This window comes from Taeniopygia guttata, chromosome 7, assembly GCF_048771995.1.
Source record: "Taeniopygia guttata chromosome 7, bTaeGut7.mat, whole genome shotgun sequence".
NCBI lineage: Eukaryota > Metazoa > Chordata > Aves > Passeriformes > Estrildidae > Taeniopygia > Taeniopygia guttata.
The window spans coordinates 21,516,963-21,542,126 of record NC_133032.1 but is presented as its reverse complement, the minus strand read 5'-3'; the positions used below and the strand labels follow the sequence as shown (position 1 = coordinate 21,542,126).

At 37.1% G+C, this 25,164-nt stretch overlaps 2 protein-coding genes across 6 annotated transcripts in view; one reads left to right on the top strand and one right to left on the bottom strand.

Moving 5' to 3' along the window:
* ZDBF2 (zinc finger DBF-type containing 2) overlaps nt 1-14,296 on the bottom strand; it is a 28,820-nt gene extending 14,524 nt beyond the window's left edge. The window contains exon 1 of the mRNA XM_072931860.1: nt 14,080-14,296. Within this exon, the coding sequence (XP_072787961.1) occupies nt 14,080-14,296 (217 nt within the window). The remainder of the gene's footprint in view (nt 1-14,079) is intronic.
* On the top strand, nt 1,811-23,287 carry CMKLR2 (chemerin chemokine-like receptor 2). Of its 5 annotated transcripts, none has more exons than XM_030277650.4 (5): nt 1,811-6,923; nt 7,934-8,121; nt 10,843-10,987; nt 13,972-14,263; nt 20,543-23,287. In XM_030277650.4, the coding sequence occupies exon 5, from the start codon at nt 20,559-20,561 to the stop codon at nt 21,603-21,605; it is 1,047 nt and encodes a 348-aa protein (XP_030133510.3). In that variant the 5' UTR covers nt 1,811-6,923; nt 7,934-8,121; nt 10,843-10,987; nt 13,972-14,263; nt 20,543-20,558; the 3' UTR covers nt 21,606-23,287. The 5 variants fall into 5 exon arrangements, with proteins under 5 accessions (XP_030133510.3, XP_072788448.1, XP_072788450.1 ...); XM_072932347.1 differs by lacking the exon at nt 1,811-6,923 and adding an exon at nt 7,309-7,420; XM_072932349.1 differs by lacking the exons at nt 1,811-6,923; nt 13,972-14,263 and adding an exon at nt 7,309-7,420.
* Nucleotides 23,288-25,164: the final 1,877 nt, after the last annotated feature.

Genomic DNA, 25,164 nt, shown 5'->3' with positions numbered 1-25,164 from the left:
CTGCATGTCAGCAGAGTTCATTGTTTAAACATGTGGCAAACACATATATAGACATGTTATCTTAGGCTAAAATAGTTTACTTTTATGGTGGTTTATGGCAGGATTAGTGAGTTACTGTGGCTCTGCTAACTCCATAGCTTACTGAAACAAAGGAAGCTTGGTTACATAGCTAAGGCACTGAAGTTTTTTTTCCATGATAGCTCATGTGAAACAGAAGCCTTTTTTAGCTGTGAGAAATCTATGCAGTCTGTCTTATAATGCCATACAACATGTCTTCAGAATATTCCTGAATATTTTTGCAAGATAGAATGTAACATTCTATCTCTTCACTTGTTGCTCAAGGATAGCAGAATTTAGGCTTGTTTTGCCAAGTGTTTCTTAGCTTTCAACTCTTTCTTTATTTATGAGCTAGAGGTTGCACCTTGATTCACATTCAGGTAAGGCATTGAGATTACTTTCCTTCAGTCTCCTCTTTGCACTAGGGAACTACTCCTCACATATGTGCATGAACATTGAGTAGGGCTGACAAACTCTCCTTCCCCTTAAAAAAATTATACTTTCTCCTGATCTAAGCATCAGACATTTTTTCCGTGCTGGTATCTTTACTCATGTGTTCAGAATTTAAAAACTGCCCCATACCTTTCACTGCATTGCTTTCTACTTTTACTTTGATTTGTTGTGGTTTTCAATTCTGTTATCCAAATGTAACTCAAAGATGTTTCTATAAAATCATTAAGACTAATTAACAAAGACAGACTTTTTCTTAAAGAGTGTCAAATAGCTTCCAACAGCTGGGTTCAGATTGGAAAATAGAGAATGTGATGAAAGAAAATCAAGCTTGGTAAAACTAGCTGGCAGGAAATTCTCGCTAGGTTTTTAGTTTGTTGCATATGTACTCTATGCATTCTGATAAGGCTAATTTATCCTTAAATCATTGCTTTGGTAAAGTTCTCCAAAGGATCTGAGGTAAGTGTTGACTGACTGACAGTTGAAGGTCTGGGGCTTGAGCCATGCAGAGGTAATTTTTGCCAAATGTTCCCAAAGATGGGTTGCTGGTTTTAGCCTGGATTATAATAAGGCAGTGTGACTACATGTGTAGATTTTAGAGAACTTCACATTCTGAGTAACCTTGGGGAAGAATATCTTTCCAACTTTACAGATGAGTGGCTGTTCCATAGTGCCTGGCACTATATAAAAACCTTTAATTCCTAAAAAGTAATTGTAGTCTTTCTCTGAAAAATCTGATGTTGGCCACTGGCCAATATCAGGTGTCAGACTTATGGAACAATTATCTGGTGCTCTATGGTATTCTAATTTCCCACTTTATTATGGATTCTGTAATATTTAATAAGGCTTTCCAAACTAAAAAAAAAAAAAAAATTCCTCGTGAGTGCAAAAGGCAAGGAAAATCTAAATCTCTTCATAAAACAGAGCTTCTTGTTTTCTTTGCTCTGTTTTACTCAAACATTTTGCTGGGTTTGACAGATTACTGTTACACATTGTTTCTTCTCTATTATAAGTATTCTAATTTTTTAATGAAAAACATATGTTTTTAAAAATAATAATGGTCTTTTATTTACTTCGATAGAGCACTGAAATTAAATGAAAACCAAGACCAAATTTTTCTCTTTTTTTGAAAGAGGCAGATTTATTACGGGCATTCTGCTTGCTTTCTCATTATCTAAAACTGAACTTTGCTTTTTGTTTTGTATTCAAAGTTGTTGTTTTTTTTTTAATTTTAGCATAAGTCCTTTAACCTGAGCTAATAATAAAAACATCCTTAATATGCAGGATATTAGCTTAACCCCAAAACTTAAAATATACTATAAAGGTTATTGCTTTTGCTTCTCATTTTCTTGCCAGAACAGCCTTCTTAAGATTTAAAGTTTAAAACTTAAATTTTCTTTTTAGTTGCTTAATTGTGTAATCGACCACATTGGCAGTTATGTTATAATTGAAACATGATTGGATAGTGACCAAGAAAAAAAGTTTGAGATATCATTTAGAAGCTTTAAAAGGGAACTTTAAAAATAATTTTTTAAATGCTGGGCTGAACATTGTCTCCTAAGATATTATTTTACTTTCTTGTAATCAGATCTTTCATTTTTAAAAGATTACTTGAAATACAAAACAATTTGACTCTTTTTCCAGTATCTTATTAGAGGAAAATCCTCACCTAGTCTATTTTTGTTGTTATTTGGAGGCCATGCTGCTGCTTTCCACAGGCTTGCCTTGTCAGTTTGTGGGTTCTACGCATTTTTTCCACTAAAATTGCTCTCTGTATTTTATTTCTGTGTACATGTACAGGATATAGAGATTTTTATTATAGTAGTGCTGAGAAAAATTCTGGGATGCACTGATCCCAGAGGGTTTTATTACTGCTGTTGCTGTTCATTTGCTGGCAGGTTGTCCAGAAGGAACAGCTGAGGAGACAACTCTAAAAGGATTGCTTTAAACAGTATGGATATAAAATGTATCCAAATCCAGCGCTTTCAGAAATTTTCTGTATAATGGGCTTCTAATCATCTTACATTAGACTTCAAATCCATAACTTAGCTTTGCTGAAATTGTTTTGAATCTTTCCATCAGCTTAAATTAACTTGTTTTTAGGGTGTTCTGTTCTAAAAGAAAATGCAAAGAAAATAAATCAGCAGTTGAGAAATTTGTATGCTAAAAAGCATTCTGCTTTCAGAGAACATGTTTTCATCATAAAATGCTGAATAGTTTACTGTTACAGTAATTTCTGTTTTCAGTTAATGGTCAGTTAACTTCTCCAAAATAACTCTGCCTGATTTTTTAGGGTAGTGACATAGAGGAAAGGTCTACGTCAGTAGTTAGGCTTGGAGTTGTCTGTACATGCCTGCTCATTAATTGCAGGATATTCTTTGACCTTCATGTTGTGCATGGTGGTTTTTTTATCACTTTAAAAACAGCTGTTCCTTAGAATTTCTCTATTCTGTTTTTCTATTGTTTCATATTTACTTCTAAATATAACACCAATTTTAAAATTGTCTGATTGATAAGGTCAGATTGACCGTAGAGAATTGCAAGATTTTTGAGTGTTACTGTTGATTACCAAATTACTTGGAACTATATGATAATTTCTGACATGTATGTGCTGAAAGATACAGTGGAAAGTCATGAAATTACTCCATTTCCTCCATGCTCAAGGGGACTCTGCATCCTGAGAGCCTTCAGTTATGAAGGCAACAGAAACACCAGAGGTTCTTGTGCTAACCTCACTCACATAACATGATGGAAATACACTTATACTCAGAACTTCATTAATCTTATAATTGTCTATATAGCACAATATTTGCTTTAGCCTGCTTTTAACCATCCATTTTGTTAACAGATAAGGTAACAAATGAATGTAGCTTTTTAATCAGATGCCAATGTGTTTTGAAATATTTTTAATAAGTATAGTAGATGACTAATACTCCCTTATAGCCTACCTCACATTTTGTCATAGTAGGAACTCAAAGCATTTTTGCATAAGTATATATTAATTCCCATTACTCCAACAGGCAATAATGACTTTCTGATACAAAGAGATAATTTTCTCAAAGCTGCTTGGAAGTTTATTAATTCTGTTTATCAATAATTTTCAAGCTCCCAGAACTTTAGAACCAGCTTTTACCCCTTGTAATATTCTGAATTAAAAGTTTATATACATCCATTTTAATGGAACTTTTCTGATTTTAAATAGATGCATATGAATTTAAGAGAATCTGGAATGTAAAATGCTCCCACAGCTTCCTTGTCTGTAGTGCAATTTTTAGGAGTTGAGAAGTTCCAAATATATACTATTATGTTGAGTCACTGGGTGTTCTGCAGTTTAAGGTGGGGTCAAAATGTATTCCCAAGGAAGTTAAGTAAGTGTTATTTTTCTCTGCTCTGGCTGCTCTAAATCATATAAAACTTTTTTAATGTTCCCGCAATAAAACCACATAAGATATTCTCTTACATCTGAGAAAAAACAGACTCTCTACTTTGCTTTACCATGGGAATAATTAAAAAAAAAATTTTCTTTATCCTATTCAGGAAGCAAGCAGAAATTTAAACAAGAGAAATCCTGGAGTTAAACAAGAAAAATCCTGGGGTTTTTTCCCAAGGACAAAACTTAATTTTAGGCTAGAAATGCTGGCACGTTAAAACACTAGCCTTCAAAAAAACTCTCTTTCCTTTATAGTTTGAAAACACATAGGAAGATTTTAAAAGGGAGAAAAATAACTTTTAAACAAAAAACCTTTAATTTGATTTGTGTTTCTTCAGCATTTCATATACTATTACTTTTGATCAGAGTTTAGCTGCTTGCTTTTTCTGATCTATGTTGTTAGATTGTCTGTGTTTCTAATACTGAAGTAATTAGAGTTCAATTTCTGGATTGCACACAAATTACATATAATTAGGGTAATTTCCCTTTGCCTAGTCTTTCAACCTGAAATGGAGAAGTGATTGTTCCCTTCTCCACAAGCTTTCCTTCTCTTCTCTTGGAAGAAGGGAGCCTATTTTGTCTTGAAAAGACAAGTAGCAACTTAAATATCCTTTACATAAAATGCTACATCCAATCTCATGGATTTGGCATTTTATGTAAAGGATATGGACTACCAATTCATGTAAATTCCATATTGAAGTTCATGCTGAGTTCTGAATTTGGGTCATATAGTCTTCTTCAAAAATAGATTGCAAAGTAAGGAGGATTTAAAATTAACCTTTATGTGTCTTGATAGAGCTTAAGTATCAGAACTAGAATGGTCAAATAAATATTGCGGGATTTAGCTGTCCTTTTGCTTAGACTGATGTCATATGCCTCATCCCCTGAGCCTACTGCTGACTTATTAGACATGGTGTTAATTTTGCTTTTATTGAAGACCAAGAAAGAGTGAAGGTTGACTTATACACTGAGCCCTTAACTAGCAAAGTGTTTTTCAGAGCATGTAATAATTTGCTTTGCCTCTATCACAAGTAGCAAGTTTATAGGGATTTATCAGCTCCCAACTCATTAGAGGCTAAGAACTGGGTAGGATTTAGCAGCAAAACTGTCATCAGAGAGGACAAATGCAGAGCGCTAGACAGAAACTTGCATTGGTTCTCCCTGTCTCACATTCATTTCTATAGATAAATAACTTAAGTCCTTGTGGAGTCAAGGTCATGTGTTCCACAAAACATGTTTGCATCAACTAAACAGAAAAATAGTCTGATAAATGTAGCTGACTATAAAAGGAAACTTTAATAATACAAATTAATATGTATTGAAACCACCAAACCAGGAGCTCTCAGAACATCTATAGGTGATTGAGTTTGATTTAAATTTGATTTGCATCAGCTTTGTATTTGGTGGTCAGGAATCATTCCTCATTGCAAGGAAATACTGTCCAATTTAAAACCTTAACATGTTTATAATTCTTAAGGAATGTCAATGGCTGATCAAGTATTGTAAAGAGTAACCAGCAGGCTCTAAAATTCCACATGTTCACAGGTGTTTCTCTTAATTTAGATTTTGAGCGTCAGTAGTGCAATGCAGCAACCTCGCTTGATCATATGTGAGTCCTGAATAGGCACCCTGACTATTAGCATACATTTTCAGGGAACTGCCCAAATTTTGTATCAACACTCAGTTTTGCTCTGTGTCTTTTTCAGGGAAATGGAATCCTTTTCAGTTTCCCCTCTCCATTTTGTTTGTGTTTAAGACCAGCTGTGTCTCAGTGATCACAGTAGCCAAGAGCAATAGTCTAGCTGTAGAATAGTGAGGGACAGGAACTGGTGATTGTTTCCTTCATGCAAATCTGCTTGCTTTATGCATTGTTATTCATCATAATAGTCTTCAGCAACTTGGCTGTGAATTGTTGATAGCTGACTGCAGAACATGAAACAGAAGCGCCTCTTGGGTCAGGAGTTTTGCCCATTGTAACATCATAATGTAATCCTGTTTGAACTGTGGATTTGTGGACTTAATACAAAGACATATAAAAGGGGGAAACTCAGTCTTTGCACTTTAAATGGAAAATAAGATCTCTGTTTGTTGTAAGCATAGGCATAAGCAGTTATGCTGGGACTTGCATCCTGAGTAGGTGGAGCAACCTCAGTCCTGAGGAGGTGTGGTTAAAGTTCATCCCTGAGTTTCTGGTTTCTTTGAACCCAGACTGGCTAGGCTTTGGGCAGATTTTGAGACATCTGACTCAATCCAAGGTGCAGTAAATTCTGACTTCACTCCTCAGACCTGTCTACAGAGGTTACTCTATAGTTCCAGCTAATTTATGTGAGGTGAAAAAGAGCAAGTTGGTTAGTCCATACACCAGTACTGAAGATATTAAAATATTTTGTGAAATACATAGTGAAACAACTATAGTTTGCATAGCTTATTTTTGTGTCTCTAATCTCTGTAATCACTCTGAAATAATTTTTCCAAACACTGGCATTCCTTTCCATGGGAAAAGACGGCACTTTGGCTAAAATGGAAAAATACTGTTGTTGAGTTGGCTAGTTAGCTATTCAATTAATATAATCTTTAGCACTCAATGACATATATCAGAAGCTTGGTTGTCAAGACACACTCTGAAAATTCCATGGATTTCAAGTGTTATCTAAGTGGCAAGTATTATGTCTTGTATTATTGTCACATTAATATAAAACTTGAATACCTGTGGTCTGAAAGTTATATAGAAAATAATTCCTACTTACTTGTGGAAAATGAGAAGAAATGCACATATAGAAGCAAAATCTATGGAGGAAAAAGGGTATTTCTAATGGTATTTTTTTCCAATGTATCATATAAAAATACATTATATAATAACATATAATACATACATCATATAAATATATACTATAATAAATTATTCTCTAATATTCATTGTTTCATAGAATTAACACCCTGCTGACTGTGTTTGCAGGAGTTACATGAAGTGCTGCAACTTGACCTGGTATGTACATGCATTCATATATAGATGTATAGCCAAGCCATATATGCTTGTGTGTTTTGACCTGACTAAAGTAATGAGGAAAGATTTTGCCTTCTGCAGAATTATTGAATTTCTTCAATGTGTTATACATGAAAATCTTTCAGATCGTTAATGTCAGCATAAAAAGAGGTGTGGACCTGCCTAAATGAGCCAAATCTTCCTTCATCGGGTGGTTTGTTCAAATGTGTTGCTGGAGAATTTTGTCAGAGTTGCTGACTCTGGTATATAGTGGGTACTTAAGCCACAAGTAAACATTACATTATCCTTTACCTAAAGGATAGGCATGAATAGCCATTAGTTTCACAGGAAGGGAGGAAATTACCCTTTTCCTGATTGTCACGTAGTTAAACGTGGTTTTTCCAGAGTGGATTTTAGTCGATGAAGTATTCAAACAGTGAGGACAAAAGAACAATGAAGAATTACTTTTCTAAAAAAAAAAGACCTAACTGTAAACAGCAGTAAGTAGTTGCTTTCTTGTGTTGCTCAGCTTAAATTAACCCTGAGAAAAACTAAATACCTTTTGTTTGATCTAATTTGCAAATTCTTGGTTTGTACAGTTTAACTGAATTAAGGAACATTGATGAGATGTTGATTAGTGCTAAGATTATCAGCACATACTAATAGGCAACTAGATAAGATCCAGTGGTCCCAGCAGTGGGTATAATTGTCAGAACTATCAGGCAGTTGTTGGCAATCCAGATAAATTAAAAGTTACTTTTTTTTTAAAATTGTTTTGTAATTTGTGCTTTACTGGTTACTACCAGTAAAGCATTTATGGAAGTTTTTCCCCTGTATATTTTTTCCATACATCCTGTGCTTTTGTTTTGTTTTATAGAGTTAAAAAGCCCACAAAGAGTCAGAAGTGATTTTAAAATTAACTTGCTTTTCAATAGACCCAGTTTATTTGCTGCTGGACAACCCCATGTCTATTATCTGTATATAAATCCACTTCTTTGTTCTTTTTCCATCAGGTATAAAGTAGTATTTCCCTGATTGGAAAGATCCAGGTGCACTGTATGCTGATGAATGCACGTCCCTCTTCAGAGCTCTCTGGCAAATTGGCTTTGATAACTTACCCAGTTGAAAAAGCACAAATAACACAGCAAAATCCAAATATAACTTCCAAATAGAGAAAGGAGAAGACAAGAAAGTAAACAAGGTATTTTTTTTTTATTCACTAATTTTCTTCCCAGCTTATAACTTTCACAAAATTATCTGCAAAGATCACACTCAAATGATGTCAGTGGTTAATGGGTTGCAAAAAAGTGTATATTAAAAAGCCATTCAATTTGTGACTTACCATTCCAGTTTCACTGTGTCTGAGCATAGAAAGTACTAAAACAATGAAAGATTTAGTGCCTAAGCTTATATTCTTTAGGGGTTTAAGATTTCTACTCTGGTTAATCAAAACTATATATTAATAAAATGCTGTAGTTTGATCTAAACAGAAAACAAGCAGAATGAAGCCCTTTCTGATTGAATGCAAGTTTGTTGGTAAAAATCTATTTTCTTTTTTTTTTCTTTTCTCCCATATGTTACTATGCTGGCAACTTGGGTAATTGCTTATCAATCAAAAGTCCTTTTCAATGGAAAAGGAGAAAATGTAGGTAGGACAGAGAGGTAAAAAATTATTCTAAATGCAGTGATGTGCTGTTCTCAAAAAAAAATCCGATTTCCTATTAAATTAGGAATTCATTCATTCATTCATTCATTCTAACTTCCTCTGCTAAGGACTTTTGGGCCCTTAGGATTTGGTATCTCATATTTGGTGCAGTGGTACGGAAGGGTGAGGAAAATTGCTCCATGGGGTTTAATCCTCCCTTGATTCTGAAGGATGGAAAAGCTGAGGTATCAACACCAATATATGTTACAATAGTCACAAACCTGTTTTTAATTTGTGTTGAAGAGAACAATGCCTTATGGACAATTTCTCACTACCCTGAACTGCGAGAATCTTTTGCACTCTCCAGAATGCTTCCTTTACCAGGAAGAGCATTTGGCATATTGACTGTTTGCTGGGGGTTTTGTCTTTTTTTGCTGATCATGTCTGGGGGTTATCTACCTCTTGATTTCCTCTTTTGTCCTGCTGAAATAATACTGAGCAAACCTTTGAATTAACTGCCTTACAATAATCAGATGGCAAAATATCTAGAGAGACACAGACTCATGTGCCATTACAGGCAAAAAATCCATCAGCAGATCTGCTGTTAAACGGTGCCTGTATTTACCTTATCCCAGTATTTACAAAAGAAGATAATTACTGTTACAAGAGCTTTTATTAGTGAAGATTCACCAATCAGTTACCTAGAGAAAACAGGAAAACTTTAAAATACAAGAAATAAACAAGTGAGATGCTTTCCTCAGGCAACCCTGTCCGTTTGTCCACATATATTCCTGGGAATCCTGCTCCTCTGTCCTTTCCTTATGATCCAGGGGCTCTGTGCATAATCCCCATCCTCCTTTCAGGGAATTAGAGGCTGTCCCACTCATGTACGATGTACATTTAATGCTTCAGTATACATGTTTAACTTTCAGTGTTCAAAGTTATATTGGCAGAACAAGAAGAAATGTCATGGAGGAAAGACAAAGAAGACTAATTTTGCTAGAAGGAATTTTTGGTTCCTGTTAAGAGAATCTGGATCTGTGAACCAAAAGAGAGTTGCTTAAGAGTTGATAACCTTGTTAACCAGATGCTGAAATCCCAGTTTAGCTGATCTCACTAAGCACTTCACTCTTCTGTGATTTTGTTGGTTTTTTGGTGGTTTTTTTGTTGTTGTTGGCTGTGGGTTTTTTTGGTTTTTTTTTTTTTTTTTGTGCTTGGTTGGTTTGTTGGAGATTTTTTCTTTCTAACTTTTCACTGGAATCAATAGATTTGCTATCTGGAAAATTTGGCCTTGACTAGATTAAATCGGTGTTGAACATGTTACATGTTTTGCATTAGTGACAATGGAGTACCACTATTAAATTATGCTTTCCACTGGCAGGGTAGACTGGCAGATGCTTAGCTGATTTAAAATGGTATTATTAGTGTGGTACCATCAGAGTCAGGTAAGCTGTGGTAGGTAGATACTAGGGGAATAATACTTCCATTTTACTGACAGAGAAATTGAACGACGTGGAGTTCACGAGGCCTGGCCACAAAACCTCATCAGGCTCTTTACAGAACTGGGAGTCAGGCCCAGTCACCTAAAATCCAGTTCAAATTCATGGCCAGTGTTACACTCTCTGACAGAGAGAGTCACTAATTAGTGTTTTGAAGATCTTACTTCTCTCTTTCACACAAAAGGAGATTAATCTACTAATCCTAAATACCTAAATGAATGTATCACACTGTACAGTTACAAAATGATGCTTTCAGTGTGACTTTTTAAACATCTTTCAGCTCATTCAACATTATTTTCTGTAAACCAGAATGCTTACAAAGAAATACTGTTCAACCTCTTCTCTGCAGAACAAAAAGCAGCCCACAACTGTAAGGTCTCTTTCCATTCATCAGCCACCACATCTGTTGCTTGCTTGGACACTGACCAAAATGATTCATTCAAATGTCTAACATTTATTTTTGGTGAAATACTGGGATTATACAGTGTGGCAATATTTCAAAAATGGGTCTAGAAAACCAAGGGAAGTTGGAAACAACTTCCTCAGCTGAAAACAAACACGGCGTTATATCATTCTGCAGCTTTATTAGAAGGAAGGCGGTGGCCAAGTGAAGCAGCTGGAATCACACTGAAGTGACTCTGAACTCTGCAGATCATTTCATTCTTCCTTCTGCTGCAGAGCTCAGATCCCTGATTTACAGTGTCTTTCATTTCAAAGAACTAAGGTAGGTCAAACTCTCTTATATTTAAGATCTTTCTCTTTCTTCCCTTCTAAATAGTGAGACTCTACCGTTGCAACAGCACTTGCAGGCAGATGTTGTAAGGTGGTATAGCATATACTGGCTAAAAGAGCTTCTTGGAAGAAAGAATGTGATATTCATTTACTTCAAAGATTACTTTAAACCACCCCAGCATCGAGAAAAGGTATGAAAATGTGCATGAATTTTTAATTGCTTTTGAATATATTAATACACACTTCGAGGAGTTTTACCCTGTCAGTGAATGTAAGTGACCCTAACTTAAATCTCTCTCTCCCCTTCGTGTCCTCTAGTGTGTTAGATTTAATTTTTTTATTTGCTCAGGGATAATGTGTCTTCTATAGCTCTAGCAATTTCCAGTATAATTAGTTAAAAATACATCAGTTCTGATCTGAAAAGTTTCTAGAACAGAAACTGGAAATAATTTCAACTTAAATAGCAGATTAACAGAATACTTCTGAAGAATTGCAGTTCCTCACAATCAAATAAGGTTCCTGTGATCTCAGCTGGAAAGTGTGTGTGTTTTCCCTAACCATTGTGGAATCAGGTAGGATATGGATCTAGCTTTCAGTATTGGAAGTGACAATAAGATTTGAAGCCTTGTATGCTACCACACAATGAGACGGGAATAGGTTCCATCTGCTATTCACACTTAGTGATAACAGTGTCATTGTCACCTGTCGCCTTTCTAGATGTGAAGTTTTTGATCTGTTATTCGATATAAATTTTGCATTAATCATTCTGCTATTCCAAGCACTAAGCAGCAGCTAGGTTTCCAAGGGATTGTAATCTATTGAATGGTCTTATTATTTGCTTATTTATTTATTTAGTCTTATGGAATGTGCTAGCAGTTCAGCTGTCTCTCTTACTGTGGTGGCTGGTTGTCTGGCTAATTTGCACTCATTATTTCTGATAATGGTTTAATTTGTGTTCATTCAGTCTGAAGCTAGCAGTTTCACCACAGTGCTGGGCTCTGTTGTGGCTGGCTTTGCACAAGAGAGCTGATTGTGAGGAGCAGGTCCTTGTAGCCTCTTAGCAGAAGAAAGAGATTGCTATGACTGTGGTAGAGATGCCATTATGTGGAGATGAACTCTCACAATGGCTTTTACTTTTACAGTGTGCTTGGGGCTCCTGAGACAAAAATAAAAAGTTATGTGTCCTCAAAGGTAGCATATAGTACTTCCAGGGAGCTCAGCTACTTCTGTACTCTTTGTATCTTCAGTATGTTCCAGGGGCTGAGGGCCTTCAAGCAGGAACAAAAATCCACATATTAGCCCATGGTCGCTTTCTGCTGGCTTGTTGCTCCTACTTCTCTTCCCCTACCCAGACTTTCTTGTCCCTTTTTGATACTTCCTGAAGGATGTATTTCAAGAATCAAAAGGCACAAGTATGAAGAACCAGCATCTTTTCCCTCTATCCACGGAAGATATTTGACTCTTTGTTCATTTGGCAAGTTATTCTGTTCCCAACTTTTCCTTCAAATTTACTGTTTGGCTTTGGGCAAGATATGCCTCTTCCTTTCCCTACTCTTGTATGTGTTTATTACGTTTAATTATAAACAAAGCAGGAATTGTCTTTCATTATGTACTATAGTGCCTAGATCCTGTGAGGCTTTGATCTCATGGACTAGGGCCTTTGGGTACTTTCCCAACATAAAGTACTTGCTTCTTTCAGCAAGTATGAGCCTGGCACACAAGTTTTATTCCCTTCTGAGGTCTTCTAGAGGAGAGAGAGAAAGTGATGTGTAGTAAGTCATGTACAGTCAATGTATTGCCACTCTACACTCCCATCTCTTTTTTCTAGTGAAAGAAAATTCCTTTTAATGAGCTTCACCCCCACATCATTATAATGAGGTATTTTGGAGATGTTAAGAACCGTTGCCCATTTAAGAAACCTGAATAATGTTGTACCGTATCTGGCAGAGTCAAGTGAGAAGTGATTTGTAAGGGTAATATGGGAACCCTGTAAAACCAGTATTTCCAAGCTCCTAATTTAACACCTTAATCATAGGTGCTGTATATTCCTATTAGTGCTGGGGAGTGTTCCCAATACCGTGTTAGGCAAATAGATAAATATCCAGTCCTCCTGAAACTCTGTTTAAAAACAAAAATTTTTCAGTTTTGCAGGAATAAAGCCAGTACTTATTATAGACTTGATCTTATAGTAAAAAAAATAGTTGGCTTCGTATGAGTAGGAAAACTAGAATAACACTGTGTACAGGAGTAGACACCCTTAATCTCCTGTACACAGTGATCCTAGTATATTAACTCTGAGGATGTAATAAAGTGTGTTATCCAAAACATTCCAGCTGATAAGATATGTACTAGCTGTATTTTGGAATTGGATATTCTGATATACCCATGCAAGGGTATGTGTCTAGAGTAATGTAAGCATAGCAATATTATGTTTATGCTAGAAGAAGCTGCTGAGTTACATAAATGAGGGGTAGAAAAAACCTAGGAAAACAGAGATCAATTTAGAGGGCAGTACGAAACCAAGCATATTGTAATAAGGGACTAGGAAATTAATCTGTGAAATTGAATAGGATATAATAAGGCATATTAGAGGAATGAGTTGTGGATCTATGGGGTTATTTCTTAACTCTTCTTTTTAAAAGGACTGTAAATATAGCAGATTGTAACTTATTTTTTATCTGTTATTTAATATGATATTTTGTATCTTGCTGGAGAGAGTGTTACTTTGGATTTTTTCTACAATGACCTGTTGTTACCCTGCAATGCCTTTTGAATGGCTGTGTCTAACATATGTTTAATTGGCCTTAATTAGTCTGTGGAGTCAACTGCAGAAAAAAAATATCTGCATTTACTCTGCATCCTCTACTCTCACTTTACTATTTTTTGGTTGGAGAGAGTTGTGGTTAAGGCATGTGTTTTTTGAAACAGTACAACTATTTAAAAAACATGCTTGGAGCTGCATGATCATGTAATGATCACATGGATGCTAGTCAAAATATTCTTTCATCACAAATACATTAAACAGTTGCAAAGTAAAAATTCCAAGTAATTTTTGCATGAAAACTTTAAAAAGCCATAATTAATTAGAAATGCAAACATTCATTATCCCATCAGTCCAGTCACTGTGAAGCTGAAGCACTTAAATTTTTTTAATCAGATATCTCTGTTGCTCTAGGTATGTAGTTATTATGGTGGCTTATAGCCAAAGAAAATCCTGCTGGCATTTGAGGAGGAATAGAAAACACGTGAAGCTTCCATGGAACAACACCTGATCAGTTGTTACCTCCCAGCCAGCAGGATTCACGGTGTGCCTGCTGGGCTCTGCCGCCTGCAAGCCGTGCCTGGCAGCTCTGAGGTGTGTCCTGGGACTGCTGAGACACAGCAGTGGGGATGGCAAGCAAGGGGTGCAAATCCAGGCTGCCTTTCTGTGCAGGAAAAACAGACCAGGAGCAGTAAGGGCTGCCCAGGTAAGTGCTGCCTTCCTCCACCACAATGAGCATGATGGCACAGAAGGGAAAGGTCTCCCAGAGGTGAAGCTGTGGTTTCTTCACTTCACCATGAGAGAAGGGACAGTGCTAAGTTTGAGAAGGGAGGATAGGACTGTGGTTGAGCCACTAGGGACTCTTGATTTAGCACTTGGTTTGATCAGAGACTTCCTGTGGGTCATTGTCAGCATTCTACAGTAAACCAGACTGATGATACTTCTCACTTGAACCTCACTTCAATAAGGGTTATGAATACTGAAGCATTATGACTGGTTATGTAAATACTTTGGTAGTGCTGACACATACAATACATCAGGCAATTTTTAAATCTCAAGTGTCACTTTTTAGTTAAATGTCTATATTTTTTTGTAAGAATATTAGATTTTTTTTCTCTAAAAATGGTGCTACTTTTAAGTGTTTCACAGATATTGCCAGTCGTTTTCCTGACTCTGATGTACAAATTTTGTGGTTACGTGATTTGCTGCAGCTAATTTTTTATTAATATTTCCAAAGAAATATTAAAATCTATATTCTTACTTTCAGCTGTATTAACAGAAGGGAATAAAAACAGAAACAAGTGCTAACTATGGAGTTATCAAGTGCCTTCACCTTCACCAGTGCATACCCTGGGGACATCTGGGTTTCTTTGTAATTTTTGGGAATGGTAGACTTGGTGCTTGGGATCAGCTTGAAAATAAATCGGTTTTGATGATATGCAGTTGCTGGTTGCAGACATCTATCAGGTCTCTGATTGAAGAAATGGTACACTGCTCAACTGCAGCCATTTTCTAGAAGATATTTTATATTCAGGCCAGAACTACTGTGATACTTTTCCTACTACAGCAGCCTTATTTAGATATAAAGTTGGATTTTCCATTTTTTTGTTTAACATTTCTGTGTTGGCAAAACTGCTGGTCTGAAATTGTAGATTTACCGGTATTACCTGAGTCTGTGCTATATGAGTTTGTTAATCCTGTAGCACTCACTTTGTGTGAAGTGTTTTCAGGCTATTATCTGGTCAAAGGACTTCAGTACCACAGATGAGGTAGTGTGTTATGACTAACAGGGTCATGCTTGGCCTTGCTTGAAGAAAGTTAGTTTTGGCCTAAGTTCTAGGGCATGTCTAGTTAGTGCATTGCAAATACATTTCTAACACTGCATTGCTGAGAGGCATAATGGCAAAAGATTGTTATTTGCATTCCTTTCTAATCTGCTAGAACAAATACATCTACATTGTGGCTCAAAAACATTTCCAGTCACATGTTATATCTGTTGTAACCCGTTGAAGTTATTGAATTCAGGGTGACATATGAAGTAATTAGGTTACCATATATCTAACCGCCGTTAAAAGGATAGTCAAAAGACAATTGTTGGTGTATGTGTGTGTGAAAGAGAAAACATAGACACAAGCCTTGAATCTGCTTTTGTGTATACCAGGTTAAAATGCTCCTTACCTAGTAGCTTTGTCTGCAGGGCCAACTTTAGGCTGAATCTGTAGCATAGCTATGATTTATTTTTGTAGTATGAGTGTATCAGACACCTCCTGCTATAGGAATGTTTCTGCATAAGGGCAAGTGGTTATCCTGGCCTTGTCCTTTTGAGGGAGAAATGTCTATGACAGTCTGTAAATCCATCAGTATTCATTGTGTTCTGATGTACAAACTTTGTGGTTCTGTGATTTGCAGTGGCTACAGCAACTCCTTACATTCCAAAGAAATATTAAAAACTATGTTCTTACTTTTTCTTTTCAATTTTTTTTTCAAATATGTCCTATGTCTTTGTAAATTGCTTGCCAGAAATACATCTGTACCTTTAATGAATTTGCTCAGTCTTCTGAGTTTTGAGCTTTTCAGATAAACTACCAGGTGTATTTCATGTTTATGTTTCTGAAGATTGATAAATTAAAAATTTGTCACCTCAGAAGTTCCAAGAAAAAATTATGAGGGCTTTCAACTGAATTCAATACCTGGATAAACTTGCTGCCACAATATGACAAGCAGGCTCTAAGTGACCTTTTGTGAAACTAGTTGTTCTCCAGCTTCTGACTCTTGCAAATGACAGAAGTTGAAGTGATGCAATCAAATAAGCTTTCCTTTAGCCACTGATAATACACATGGAATGTGATGTGCTCACAGTTGTTCATAAAGACATTGATAGGAGTGTTTGTGTAATATCTTCCCTCTATGAGCTGAACTGTTGAGACAGCCAACCCTCCAAACCATAATTTTCAGGACCCGTTACTGTGACCTCTGAAACCAATTTAGCTGGCCAAAGGCTCTAACACTGTTTGTCACACTGAAAAAATAGATTTGGGGACTCCCACTCAAATATTTGTGTTAACTTTTAACTAACATAGACAATGAATAAACTCTTCCCTTTGACCCTTCTGTAAAATTCAAAAGTAATGAGGCCCAAATGTGAGAGAGAGGTTGTGTGGGCTGAGCCCCAGTTTGTGGTCAAGACTGCCAGTGTAATTCAGTTAGGTCCTAACTTATGTGGTGCCCAGGGAACTTTGAACCCCCAGGAGGACTTTGCTTAAAGTGAAGTGGATGAAAATGGCAACTTTTTTGTTTATTTTCTTCTATTTTAGACTGAAAGCCCAATGTAATTTAATTCCAAAGCCGTTGCATTGACCTCAGGGCTGAGGTGTGGAGAGGTCAAACGACTTCCCCTGGCCAAACAGGATGCGTGTGGCATAGCCATGAATAGGTTCCAAAGTGCTGTTCCATGTCATAACTCTAAGGCCATTCTTAGTGTGACAAGAGCTGTTCTATTTTAGGCAGATCCTATCATTTGTCCAAGTTGTGATTATGGCTTAGCTGTAATAGTGGCAGAGGACACGAACTCTAGGTACTTTTAGTAGAAGGCTGGGTATATGTCTATGAGATCCAAGTCTGTAATTCCCTGCTGAAGTACAGAGAAAGACTGTTCATGCAACGCCCAGCAGTTCTGTGGCTTTGTATTTTAGAAATATTTCCTGATTATCTGTATTTCTTGGTAATTCTGCTTTCTTCCCCAAGATCTGAAAGTGCTGAGAGCCGTCCTGTTATATTCCTATAATGTCATTTAGAAATTAACTTCTGTTTTACAGAAGAGGGCAGGAAATGAAACCTTCTGGTCAACTATTTTCATAATTAAGCAACTGAATCAAGGAGGCTCAGTTTTCAGAGCTGCTTGTAGTTCAGCAAACAGGAATGGGCTTGTCAAACAACTGCTGAGCATACACTTTACACAGGGTGTTTACTATTTAAAATAAAAATTTTTAAAAAGGACAGGATGAAATCTAAACTTGGTTATATTAATCCATATGCAACAGAACACTGTTCTGTAACCCATGGCTGCTCCCAAGGCTTATTGGCAGGCCTCTAACCACACTTTCCTGTTTATTGAAAAATGTTTTCCATGCACTGGCTCCCCAGACCGGCAAACACTGAGCCACTGAACTGCACAAACCTCCCTTACCCTTTCTAACAGGGTCCTTAAAACCAAACAGAAATGGCTGTCTGAAAGTATTGTTTTCTCTACTGAGCCTCAGTATGCAAACACATTCATGAGAATTTTTCCAGCTTGGAAAGCAAGCCATTTGTCAAAGATCATACAGGAAATTAGTGACAGAATAAAGAACACAATTAGATTTCTTCACAAGACCTAGACTTGAAATGCAAGACAGTTTTGACTCTGGAAATTTATTAATTTAAGAGTCATGTATTAAGAGATAGTGTGTTTCAGGACCACGGAGAAACATCCCAGCTGAATTATGGCTAATGAAAAAAATCTGTGTCTTCATTGATGTAGTCCAGTATAACTCCACTGACAATCACCTACTGCTTATCTTTTTCAGGACAGGGCTTAACACCACGAGTCCTGCTATAGAGGTGCTTCATATATGTCAATGTCAGAAGTAGAAGTTTCTGGGCTTTGCAAATGTAATTGGCAGTCCTTGCTGAGCCTAGCCATAGAGTCTAATTTCAGCATCTGTGCACTGGGAGCAGTGGTAAACAGTGTTCCTTCTGATTTTTTACTCCCACTGCTAAAGAAGACAAGCTGCATTGAAGACTAGAGTTAGAGAGGAAGAAAAATATAAGCCTGGAAAAATAATTGCATTCTAAAGGTGTGCTCTTTCACTGGAATTTTAAACTACAGGAGGCTTGGGAAATATCTGGCATTTATTTGGATATGTGTTTTTTCTTCTGTGATACATCATCTTAAAAATGCTAAATATAAACTTAACGTTGGGCAGTAGGCAAATGTTTATCATTGTCATTATAGTTGGAAATTTTTTTGTTTAGTTGCATAAATTTGATTTGAAGGTACAGTTTTTTGTATAGGCAAACCCACTTAAAAATCCAGTTGTTAACCTGACTGTCCTCTGAAACTGTCCAAATATAATATTCCAGATGTTAATGCTACTGCTCCATGTTTATACTCTTCTCTCAGCAGCTGTTAAGCTGTTTGAAAAAATTACTCAGATGGGTGGTGGTGGTATTTAATGCAGAATCCACCCCCAAGGGGCATGTAATTACATAAATGCAGCCCAGTAAGTATCATTTATCAGGACAGCAAACCAAATAACATTCTTTCAGCCTGATGTAAATCACAAATGCTATCATTGCCTCTTGACAGAACAGGCTGTGCTGACTTTTACTACATATTTTTTTAATCAAGAGATATAAAATTACACAACCTTTTTTTCCCTTCCCTGTCTATCCATCTACAAATGAGAAGTCTAATCCTGCTAATGCATGTGCACATGCGTAGCTTTGCTGATGTGCGTAATCCTTTCAAACTGGGTGAACTACTTTTTGGAGGAAAGGTAAGTTTCCTTGAATATGAGTTTGCTGATGTGGTTGTGCAAGCAGCATGCTCTGGAGACCGATCTCATGCTGTCCTTAGCATGCTGTAATTAATGGCATTACAGGAATGCAGGGCTGAGTTCCAAAAGCACGGGCTGAATTTTGGTTTAGGCGTGGAGACAGCGCTCAGAAATTTAGCGGTAAGATAAATCATAGTGCAGCTAATAGACTGCTCTCAGGCACAGGTCTTCAGTGCAGCTGAGTCCAGCCAAACTGTTCACCTTTAAATGATGCCAGTTTCGCAGAATAATTGTTTTGATCATTGCAGAAACTTTTGTCTGACTGTGGCCACCTGTGATGTGCTGCAGCTTTGTCTATACTGCAAACTAAACACTGAAATAATTCTGTGACATAACTTTGGACTGCTTCTCTTTCTGTTGTTCAAACTCGATTTCCTGTCTGTTTTCCCATTTATTTCTTTTTTTCCTCTCCGTTTTGGGTTATATTCCACTTTCCCCTCCCCCCCACCTTTCCTCCCACCCACAGAAAGAATTTCCATGTGAAAAAATCATGCTGTACTTGCAAGTTCCAGAAGCTTTTGCAAGAGAAAAAAACTGAGAAAATTCTGTAATTCTGTCTTAAAAAAAAAAAAGGACACACAAATATTCTTATTTATATCTCTTACCATGTGTTTCTTGTTCATGGGAAGCTTTACATTCTTTCATCTATGACCTGTTTCTCAGCTCTCTAGTGGAAGAACACCATAGTGTGTATTTTCCCTGGAATAGGTTCTGTATTTCCTTCTCTACATTCTTTGCTGTATTAATTAAATCCGAGATGTTAAATGGGCCTGAAAAACATCATTTCTTGATACAAAGACATACATGAAAGAGATTAATAAACCCATGAACTTTTAGTTGCTGGAGAAATCACTATCTGTCATTTTGTTAGCTATAATTTGAGGCGTGGTGGTGGATGAAATTTTATAAAAGATGTCTTCCTGGCATTTTAAGTGATTTTTTTTTTTTCCTACATAGAAGTCTAATGCTCCTCTGATTTTAGACAGATATAATCCATAAAACTTGCTTCACATAGGAACAGAGCAGTAAAGTATGAAACCTGACCAGAAAAGATTATCACAGTCATACTTCAATAAAACTTTGTGTCTGGTCACCTAGAAATATATCAGTGATACTGTGCTCAGTGATGTCTGTGAAGAAATTAATGTGAGGAAAAACAGTTACTGAAGATTTCAAGTTCTGTTTTGACTTGAACATTTCTTGAAATGCCTGTGACCAAATTTCTTCAGGAGTTTTGTGCTAGCAACTGACAGATAAAAGGTGACAGATTTGCCAAACTAAGGAAATGTTTTTGGTTTATGACCAAAAACTTGAAACAATTGCAGTTTACTATTTACAGTGCAGTAAAACATTTCTCCTTTGACCATTTCATTTCTTTTCTTCCCCAGGAAGCCACTCTGCAACATGACATATGAAGATTATGAGAACTACTCTTATTTCTACTATCCGTCTGAGGAAGATGAGTCACCCCAGTCCTCCCTCAGCATTGCCCATATTATTTCCCTTTTCTTTTACAGTGTGGCATTTCTGCTGGGAGTGCCAGGTAATGCCATTGTCATCTGGTTTATGGGCTTTAAGTGGGATAAATCTGTTTCCACACTCTGGTTCCTGAATCTGGCCATTGCAGATTTCATTTTTGTTCTCTTCCTGCCCCTCTATATTACATATGTGGCAATGGGCTTCCATTGGCCTTTTGGGAAGTGGCTCTGCAAAATGAACTCCTTCATTGCACTACTTAATATGTTTGCCAGTGTTTTCTTCCTGACATTCATCAGCCTCGACCGCTACATCCGCCTTGTCCACCCAGTCTTTTCCTACAAATACAGGACTGTAAAGAACACCCTTCTTCTGAGCGGGGTCATTTGGATGTCAGCTGCAATTATTGGTGGCCCTGCCTTATACTTTAGAGACACAGCTACAGGCCTCAACAATGTCACTGTTTGCTTCAACAACTTCCATGTATATGACAGAGAACTTATTTTGCTGACACATCACATTCTCATTTGGGTGAGGCTTGCATTTGGTTACCTCTTTCCTTTAGTGACCATGGTTATTTGCTACTCACTGCTGATTGTCAAAGTGAAGAGGAGAACTGTATTGACTTCTAGCAGGCTTTTCTGGACCATCACTGCTGTAATTGTAGCTTTTTTTGTCTGCTGGACACCATATCATATATTCAGCATTGTGGAGCTGAATGCTCACCATGATGAAAATTTGCACGACTTACTACAGGATGGCATTCCCCTCTCCACTGGCCTTGGTTTCATCAACAGTTGCCTCAACCCAATCCTCTATGTTCTGATTAGCAAAAAGTTCCAATCCCAGGTGAAGAGCACGGTGTCTGAGGTGCTGAAGCTGGCCCTGTGGGAGGTGAGCCGCTCGGGGACGGTCAGCGAGCAGCTGTGGAGCTCGGACAGCGCACCTGTGCACTACTCTGAAACCGCCCAGTGACTCTCGTGGCACCAGCTCTCCCCAAAGGAGCTGACAGGAGATTTGCAGGTCTTCTTGACTTCACATCTGCCACTCAGATGTGCATCTTTGCATATACAGTTTTCTGTAAACAGCTGGCTTAATTGCACTTGCTGCTTTAATTGAAAGGTTTTTCAGGGACACATGATTTGGATGTGTGCCCTTGCAATGCACATACAGCCTGAACTGAAAGTTATCAGCATAGGTGGAATGACTCTAACTGGGCTTTTGATAAGGAATGTTGTTGTAATCCTGTTGATTTGCTGTAGTTCTATACCTCATTGATATCAAAAGGACACATAATAAAAATATTCCTCCTTGCCATTGCTGATACCACTCTTAATTGAGGCATTCTCATTCAAGAGGCTGTGGCCATACATCACTGCATCATGAGTCTCCTGATTGCCTACTACTGCCCCAAGGAGGAATCCCCTGGCTACATCACACCTAAATGAAGCTATTAGTGGCACCACTCTGCAGCTGGAGAAGAATCGCAAGATGGAGAACACTCAATTGCTGACTTCTATTGTCAAAAAAGAAAAATACGGAAATATAACCTGTCTTCTCTGCCTGCTCTTTATCTTACACTCAAAACTAAGACAGGAGACCTTGTTTTTTGGGGTTACTTACTGTATTTTTAGCACCAGCCAGATGCAAAATTCTGAGCGATGTTTCATAAAAGTATTATGCTCATTCAAAGTGTGCAAAGAGTTAGTGAAAATATTTCTTACAACTTCTGTGCCACACTTATTTTTCTGTTTAAAATGTGAGTCCTACAGAGATTTACAACTAATGATTGCTCTTTATTACTCTTTCAAGCAAAGGTAAAGAAATAATATAACATTTTGTTTGCCTTAATGACAAGCTTAAAAAAATGGGTGGAGTGAATTCATCAGAATTCTGTTACAAGTCTGTAGCCAAATTTGGACGTCTTTTCTAAGTAAAAGGCAAGACAGTTCATCCAGGAAATGGAGTCCACTCCCATAAGAAAGATGAAGTAGTCCTAGTTATGCTGTATTCTGTTCCAACTTGTTGCTTGCTGCAGAATCACACATACATCAATGCAAATATATATATGCTATGTGGAGTGAACCAATTTCTGATGTAGTACTACTTAATTAAAAAGTTGAATGTGGGACAAAACTCTACTGAAAGTAAAAGCATGGAGCCTTGGGAAAATTTGAACTGTTATTTCCTAGTTATTGGCCTAGTAATTGCCTTTCAGATAACTTACCTAGTTTGTATGGCCTGCCAACACATTAGTAACATTAATGCTATAATTAAGTCCTTATGTGTAAATAGATTTGCTTTCCTATAAAATATGTATGAGCACATCCAATATTGGTAGCTGCACAAATAGAAACAGCCTGACTGTGGTCTGTAACTATTTCTTTGGGCTCTGGTTTCAGAGTCTAAGAGTCAGGCAGGATCAGTGGAATTTTGGAGTATTTCCCTTTGGGTTGAAAAGCTGGTAAGCAGCACTCTTCCTCTGAGTCACTTGCTGCCTGGTACATAGTTGCTCATCGTAATATTTTGGCACCATGCTGCTGTATGTGCCTGAATCAAACATTTTGCAGTTTTTCTTCCCATGTTCCCTGACATCTTTCTAAGAATCTCTTGGCTGTAGTCCAAGTGAAGTAATAAAATTTTCTTGTTTCCAAAAAGCATGTTCATTTGCTTTTCTTAGCAGCAATGTGTGGTGAATGGCTTTTCTTGTACCAGCTCCTTCCCAAAGATTTTGGAAGGTGAAACCAAGCCCTGGCCTTTCTACTATGGGATTTAAGGTTATGTCAGCTTTCTTCAGCTGTGTGCACACACATGTTCCTATATACAGCACAGAGACTGATTTTCAAATGGGGGAGCATATATGGATAAAGGATCAGAAAGTGAAGCAGACAGGAGGAAGACAGGATAGAACTGAATAAGGCCAAAATCAGCCTTGATCTATGGCATTAAGTGGATTTACAATTGTGCAATGTAACAGCTACAATTCACACCAAGATCAGTTACAGAATTATCTAAATCATTTCTTCAAGAGTAATGCAAGATAGCTAAACAAAACAGATAATGCTCTAAGTTTCTGTTTCCAAAGAGTCTCCAAAACAATACCAACAATTCTATGCTGCTTGGACTGAGGAACACTCATTCGACTCACCACCATGGAAAAAAAGGGACAGAAAAAGGAAAGGAATCTGTGTTGTCATGCAAAGAGATACTATAGAAATAGCTATTCACACATTTCATAATGGACAGGTTCTAGTTACTTTTATCTTCTTCCAGGACAGTTTGTGTTTCTGAAGGGTTTTATGTAGATTAGTTTTTGTTAAAACTGTTTTCCCAGCATTCCTGTATAGAGCATACTGAAGTTATGGAATTTTCTACTGATCCCTCTGTTACGAGGGGCACGTGGGACACTTGCCCCTTTTATTCCAGGGTGCTGATTTTTCACAGGCACAATGGCACAGTAATATACCAGCACATACCCAAACACCACCTAAAACAACTTAACACAAATATATGTGGATTGAGCAGAATACTCTTGCCCACATACCCTATTTTTTCACTGGGAACACTGTGCTCTCTAGGATTTTTTTGTTTCTTTTGTTTCTGTGCAACTTTCTTTTGAATATCAGGGAAAAAAAAAAAAAGCCCTGCCAAAACCCAACACGAGACACAAGAAAATTCAAGAACCAAAGAGTTTGTGTGTGCATGCTTAGTATAAACATAACACACACAAATCCAGTCTGGAAGGTCACATGGATGACTCAGTGCTGCATTTTAACAAAGTTACCATCTATAAATCAATCCATTTAATCCACTTAGGGCTTTAATTTGAAAGCCAAGAAAAGAGTATCAAGGTAAGCAGCATATTGAATGGGAGATCAGAAAAAGTGGCGGTCAAGAAAATCAAATCTGTATTTTTAAGGCAGAATTTTTAATAATTTTTTTGTCTGATATGGTGCCTGCCAATTTCTTTTAACAGCACCATGACAGAATTGGTAAAACTAAGCTACATGATTTAGCAGAAGCAACAGCTAGAGAATTGCCACAGAAAGGGTATTGTTTAGGAATTAGGTTTATGGAAGGTGGCAAGTGAGCCTGTAACAATACTCACTTTCAGATCTTTAACCATGCTTTAAGCCTCTAGCAGGCAGATTTTTTTTCTGAGACAAATTATAAACAAAGCTCTTACATAATCTGAAGTTGGCAGACATCTAAACAAGGAGAAAGAGGACCTGCTGTGCCAGATAAGCACACAGATGGTCTGTGAAAAAAACAACAAAAAGAGTTACTTAAGATGCAGCTGTCAGACTCTGTGACACTGGGCATCTTCATCTCAGAGTGACCGATGTGGCACATAAAAGGATTCCATTTCATGGTCACAATAAATCCTGTCAATCCAACGCAAGGCACAGAATTACGAATTTGTTTAGAAGCTTCACAACTTTGACAGCCTCTACATTTGTATCAACCTATAGACAGTTTTTGGGATTTATTCCTGCTGGTTCTTCAATCACTAAAAGAAATGTCAAAATTAATC